The sequence below is a fragment of the Mus pahari genome, chromosome 20 (assembly GCF_900095145.1).
Source record: "Mus pahari chromosome 20, PAHARI_EIJ_v1.1, whole genome shotgun sequence".
Lineage (NCBI taxonomy): Eukaryota > Metazoa > Chordata > Mammalia > Rodentia > Muridae > Mus > Mus pahari.
The window spans coordinates 43,359,840-43,366,352 of NC_034609.1; the positions used below are offsets into that span (position 1 = coordinate 43,359,840).

The 6,513-nt window shown below is 54.6% G+C and overlaps 1 protein-coding gene across 1 annotated transcript in view; it reads right to left on the bottom strand.

Moving 5' to 3' along the window:
* Fam92b (family with sequence similarity 92 member B) overlaps positions 1 to 3,633 on the bottom strand; it is an 11,107-nt gene extending 7,474 nt beyond the window's left edge. The window contains exons 1-2 of the mRNA XM_029532493.1: positions 3,614 to 3,633; positions 798 to 1,032 (exon numbers count right to left, since the gene is read on the bottom strand). Of these exons, the coding sequence (XP_029388353.1) occupies positions 798 to 1,032; positions 3,614 to 3,633 (255 nt within the window). The remainder of the gene's footprint in view (positions 1 to 797; positions 1,033 to 3,613) is intronic.
* Between the last annotated feature and the right edge of the window lie 2,880 nt (positions 3,634 to 6,513).

Genomic DNA, 6,513 nt, shown 5'->3' on the forward strand with positions numbered 1-6,513 from the left:
TGCTGAGGTGGGGATGCTGAGGTGGGGATGCTGAGGTGGGGATGCTGAGGTGGGGGTGCTGAGGTGAGGGTGCTGAGGTGAGGGTGCTGAAGTGGGGATTCTGAGGTGAGGATGCTGAGGTGGGGATGCTGAGGTGAGGATGCTGAGGTGGGGATGCTGTGTCAAAACACTGGGTGGTGCTGTGTCAAGATGCTGGGTGGTGTCAACTGCCCAGCACAGAGCTGGAAGCTTCAATTTTCCCACTGGTTAGACCAAGAAAGGGTGCCTCATACTCTAAATTCTGGCTGAGGCAGGGGGCTGGCCATGAGATCCAGCCTAGACTGCGCTACAGACTGATCTTGTCCCCACCAAAAGGGTAGTGAGCAGAGGCGATCGTGTCATCATGTGACATCTCCATGCACCATATGAGAAGCTTAACTGTCTCTTTCAGGGACAGTCACCCTCTGTCCCAAGAGCTGGCACCTGCCTGGCTATGTGTGGGTGTTGCAGGATCTGTCTGTCACATAACCTGTGCCATGTGTACCCCTCTGTAGTGCTTGGCCATAGGAGACCTGAGAATTCATACAGGGCGTTTCTGAAAAGACACGGATTGCTCCACTGCCATCTCCTTTATCCTCTGGACCACACCCAGGAATCTATGGCCCTCATGGGACTCCCAATAGGGTCTTACAGGTCCCGTTGACTCCAGTGGCCCTCACCCAACACCGCAAAGCCCTCTAGCTCTCTACCCTGTCGCCAGCATGACCACGAGGGGAGGGGATGCCCCAGCTCGCACTCCTGCCCAGAGCTAAGCTCACCTCTGCCTGCCGATAATCCTGCACTTTGGCCAGGTCCTCGGCGAAGTCTCGAATGGTGGTCCGCAGCTCGGGGTTCTCTGTGTTGGCGAAGTCTATCAGCTGCTTCACCAGCTGGTCAGCCTTGTCACGCAGCCGGGCCGTCTTGCGCGTGTAGGAGGCCAGCAGTGAGCAGAACTGACCGAAATACCTCTCAGCATTTGTCACCGTGTTCTCCATGGCCCTCACCTGGCTGTCCCTGGGCGGGGGTGGGGAGATAGCGCTAAGTGCAGAAAGGCCACCATCACTGGAACCACCATTACCCACCTCTCCAGAGGGCAAGCACCATCCAAGCACCTGGTCCTTGAGCAGTTCTGAGGAATATCGTGAGCCCAGTGAGGCAGGAGACAAGACCCGCCTGTGCCACATGGCTGAGCAAGAGTAGATAGATCAGGTGGGCCCTTTGTTCCCTGGGGCCTGTGAAGAGCTGCAGCACCCCACAGTCTCGGGCACACCACTGTACCAGTCGCAGAAGCCTCTCTTCCAGCCCCCTCCATGCCCATGGGCCTTTTCCTGTTAGTTCTTCTTTCTCCCTTCTTAGAAGCTTTGGAAATCTATTTGAGGCTGGCAGATAGTTCAAGGGTCCAGAGAAATGGCTCAGTAGGGCAAGGGGAGAAACACCACACAGGCATGGAGACCGGGGTTCAGATCCCCAGCCCCTGTGTTAAATGGGGGTGGGGAGGAGGAGCTAAAGAGCCGGCTCAGTGGTTAGGCCTGTCTATTGTTCTTGTAGAAACACCCAAATTCAGTTCTCAGACTCACAATTACCTGTAGCTGCAGCTTCGGGCAGTCTGATGCCCTCTGCAGTCCTCCGAGGACACCTGTACTCCTGTGTACAAACCCACCTCTGCTCAGGCGCGCCTCGAATCCCAGCACTGGTGAGGCGGAGACAGGCAGGTCTGTGAGTTCAAGGCCAGCCTGGTCTACACAGAGTTCCAGGACAGCTAAGGACTACATAAAGAAACCCTGCCTCAACAAACAAAACAAGGGGCTGGTGAGATGGCTCAGTGGGTAAGAGCACCCGACTGCTCTTCCGAAGGTCTGGAGTTCAAATCCCAGCAACCACATGGTGGCTCACAACCATCCGTAACAAGATCTGACGTTCTCTTCTGGAGGTCCGAAGACAGCTATAGTGAACTTACATATAATAAAATAAGTAAATCTTAAAAAAAAAAAAAAAAAAATGGTGGGGTGTGGCGGCGGACACCTTTAATTCCAGCACTCGGGAGGCAGAGGCAGGCGGATTTCTGAGTTCGAGGCCAGCCTGGTCTACAAAGTGAGTTCCAGGACAACCAGGGCTACACAGAGAAACCCTGTCTCGAAAAAACAAAAAACAAAAACAAGAAAACAATGCAAATGCAAAATACACACACACACACACACAATCTTTAAAAAAAGTCAGGAGTGGCCCCCACGTACACCTGTAACTCCAGTATGTGGCCCCACATACGGCTGTAACTCCAGCATTGTGCGGCACAGAGACAGAAGGATGTCTGATTTTTTTTTTTTTCTGCCAGCCCAGCTCCTGATTCAGTGAGAGATCAGGTCTCAATAAGGCAGAGAGCAATAGAGGGGATACCCAGTGTCTTCCTCTGTCCTCTGTACAGTGTCCACAGTGTTATACACACACACATAATTAATTTATACTCATAATTAAATGTATACTTAATTTATACTCCTCTTCCCAGTATCTTGCATCTCGCAGTCCATTTGATACCGGAGATGCTCTGATAGGGAGGTGATAGGGAGCTGTGGACATCTGTGATGGCTCCCACTGGATGCTATGCGGTGCCATGCGACCCCACCAAGCTCCCTGCAGGGTACTTAGGCTCTATCACCCTTACTCCTCTGATTGGTCCCCCCCCTCCCTCCCACCAGTCCTGGGCTCCTCCACAGAGCACCTTGAAGACCACTGACCACCCCGTGCCACTCTTGCCCTCTCTGACACGCCTCCAGGGCTCATGCCGCCTCCCACACCCCACAACCTGCCCACAGCCAGCGTTCATTGACAATCTGTGTGCTCAGTCTTCATAAGGGTATAGGAGGCTCCTGAGACTTCCTGTCACGGTCCCCTTCCCTCAGCCCCAAGTTGTTCCTGTCCCTTGCTGCCCTCTCTGCTCTAGAATCCAAGCCCCTCTTGTGCCCTCTAGTGGTGGCCCCGCGGCGGACCCCATACGGAGCACTGTCTCACACCTGCTAATGAGCTTCAACTTTGTAGTTTGCAAAGGCTCTGTTCACACGTTGACCTGTTTAAATCAAGTAAACAGAAGCCCAGAGAGGCAAAGCGTCCCGCCCAAGGGCACACAGCAGGCCAGACTCCAGAATGGTTGTCACTCATACACAGTTAGACAGGCAACCCTCGGGCTCTGGGAAGCAGGCCCCCTGGGGTAAGGCTGGAAGCCAGCTTTGAAGGGGCACACTGGGTGCATCCAGGACACCGGAAGTCTGAGTCCGAGGAATACTCAAAGTCAACCAGGGAGAGCAGGTGACAGTGAGTCTGGGGCCATTAGGCAGAGCCGTGGCAATGTCTGGGGTCTGGGTTTTTGAGGGGGTTCCTGGGGGGGGGCAAGCGAAAGCAGGGAACAGACCAGCGAGTGGCTCCACTTGGTCTTCAGGCAGCACAGGCCAGGCAGACAGATTGGATTCTAGTAACCTCTATGCTTCAAGCCCTCCCTCCACTTTGAGAAGGGGTGGCAGGGAGCTCACCTGCCCTCCTCCCCGAAGTGGCAGAACGTGAGAATCCCACCTGCATACCCTTCCCAGCAGCGCAGGCTGCTCACCTGGAGAGGACGATGTTCATTGTGGACAGAGGCACCTGCTGCCAGGATCTTGGGGGATAAGGATAGGGCCCCAGGGGTCCCCTAGTCAGAGAGAAGGCAGCTAATACTGGGCCCAGCTGTGTGGTCTGGCTAGGCTCGAGGGACTCTGCTGCCTCGTTGCCAGGCAACGGGCCATCCCCAGGCAAGCCCTGGGAGGAGCCCAGCTGGTTGCTGGGCAACCAGGGCCTCCCCTGCGGGGTGAGGAGGGCTAGCTTTGCCTTGGGGCTTAACCGCTCTCTGAAATGAATTGGAAGTGGGACACAGAGCCTCCACCTGCCTTTGAATATGGTGTTCTTGGGGGGTTTCCAAAGTGCTTGTATCCACCAGGAGCGGACAGGGAGATAGATCCCTCAAGGCAGCTTGCCCGGGACCTCACCCTGGACCCTGCTGTGTAGGCGAGTCTCCCCGACCCCAAGGCAGAAGGCCCGGTGGGCGGGGCCTGGGAGCTAGTGTCACTGAGGATGGGGGGAGTAGAAGGTAAAGAGAAGCAGAGGGTAAGAACCGAAGGAGTGTGGGGGCAGGCAGCAGCTCAGAGGAGTGCCTAGCGGAACAGGCAGTCCTGGGTCTCCCTGAGTATGCGATTCCCACTGACCCGACTGTATTTCACTCACGGTGTGAGGTCTGCGGGTCACAGCCCCCGCCACTCCCCCCTCCACCCCGCATTTCACTTAAGGTGCAAAGCAGGCCTGGTGGCGGAGGCAGAGAACCCAAGGCAGGATGTTGATAGTTCCGCGGGACACCTGTCATACTGGGTCTTTTTGTTTGTGTGTGTACGCGCATCCCAGCTCCGTCATGCTTGGATTTGTTTTAAACACTTAGTAAGGCAGCTGCTCCCGATTCAAATCCCATGCTTCAGTTCTTCTGTGTGGCCTGAAAGCGAAGCGCTGGTCTCTCTAGTCTCCTAGACAATCATAGGAACTGGAGCCCCTGCGGCAGAGATGAGGAGATAGGCGGGCTGGGCACTGGGAGCCGGCTCCCCTGGACAGCGAGCCCTCAGAGCATACCTGAGTGCTGGGTCTCTGTGGCACATGTGTTATGCTCCCCTTTTGGGGGTCAGGGACAGGTTTCCCCAGACAACACACAGACATCTCTGTTTGTTCTTAAAGTACTGCGCCCTCAGTTTGGGGGCAGCCGCGGCCCTGAACTCCACAGGGGCTGTGCCAGTCCTGTGATTTTCCTCTCTGAATGATGCTCTGTGTTTCCTGGCCCGTAATCCCTCCCCTCTGAGGTGTTGGCTGAATCGAAAAGTATTTCCCCAAAGTACATGTTCACCCTAGGCCTCAGAGCATAGCCTTACTGGAAACGGGGTCTCTGCAGACTGGCTGAGCGGATGTGGCTCATTCAGAGGCTGCTGTTCCAATCTGCAGAGGATCCATCTCCTGTGCCCATTGACGGACTGTGGCTTTTCTGTCTGTGGGTGAGGGGTGTCAATGCCCCAAGAATATGGCCAGCTCCTAGAATGCAGAAGTTGCTGAATTCCACCTCTGATAGCCAGTGGTGGACTATCACATCCAGCTTCGTCCCTGTCTGCCCTGTACTATGCTATGTGACCACCAGAGGGCGACAGAGACCACACTCGGGACCCTCATGCTTGGGGTGGAGGAATTGCAGAGGGGACACAGGAGACTGGAGACACAGGTATGACATAGGTGTGGAGGACAGACTGTGCAAGGTCTTGTCATTGGTTCTCTTGGAATACTTGAAAACCTTATGAATTTTGAAAAATGAAAACTGTCTTGGGCTATGCAGAACTAAGACATGGGCAGCAGGGGTGAAGGTTGGCTCTCCAGTCGCCAAGCAGCACTTGGCCACTGGAGGGCGCATGTTCTCTGTCCTTGTCGTTCTCTGCAGTCCCTTTCCTGTCTGTCTCTGTCCGTGTTTCTCCTTGTTTCTCTGACTCTCTGTTTCTCTCTATCTGTGTCTGTCTGTCTGTCTGTCTGTCTGTCTCTCTCTCTCTCTCTCTCCTCCCACTATCGATGAACATCTTGCTGAGCCATGTGGGTCAGTTACACACAGCATGAGGCCCAGCTTGTATCTCAGGAAGGTAAGGACACACATCCTGGTCACTGTCTGGCAGTAGCCAAGTTCACAGTCATGTGTGTTACGTGGGATCCTGTCATTCCTGTAGAAAGTTTTCCCTCCAGTCCCGGTCCTGGGGGCATGTCACATGGCAGTCCAGGTGTCCCCTCTTGTCCCTGTGGTGTCTGTGAGGCAGTCTCTAGCAGCTATGTCCTTGAACAACTAGGATAAAAGGCGGGGGGACTCAAGTTGAAAACCCAATGGCAACTTCCGGCCGCTGTCCACAAACAGAAAACCTAGGAAGACTCTGTGAACAGAACCTGAGGGCTCAGGTATCTCTCAGTTAGGCTTTGGCCTTGGGTGTGCTGTGTGACCTGGGCAGTCACTGTCCCCTTCTGGGAAGCCTGTGAGACTCTGGAGTAGGAGCCATGGTCTGGGAGCTGGCTCTGGAGGTATGGGCTATGAGAGGTCACCTCCTCCACTACCATCCTTTTGCTGATCCACAGGTTCCTAAAGCCTGCATATTGTGCCTGCTAAGTGACCTCCTGTCCTCTGTCAGATGACCTTGCTGTCACACTCACCTCCTACTTAAAAAAAAAAAAAAAAAAGGTTTAAGTAGACAAGTCAAGAGAAACCAGGCTGGACTGGAGAGATGGCTCAGCGGTTAAGAGCACTGTCTGCTCTTCCAGAGGTCCTGAGTTCAATTCCCGGCAACCACACGGTGGCTCACAACCATCTGTAATGAGATCTGGTGCCCTCTTCTGGTCCGCAGGCATATATACAGGCAGAATGCTGAGAGAGAGAGAGAGAGAGAGAGAGAGAGAGAGAGAGAGAGAGAGAGA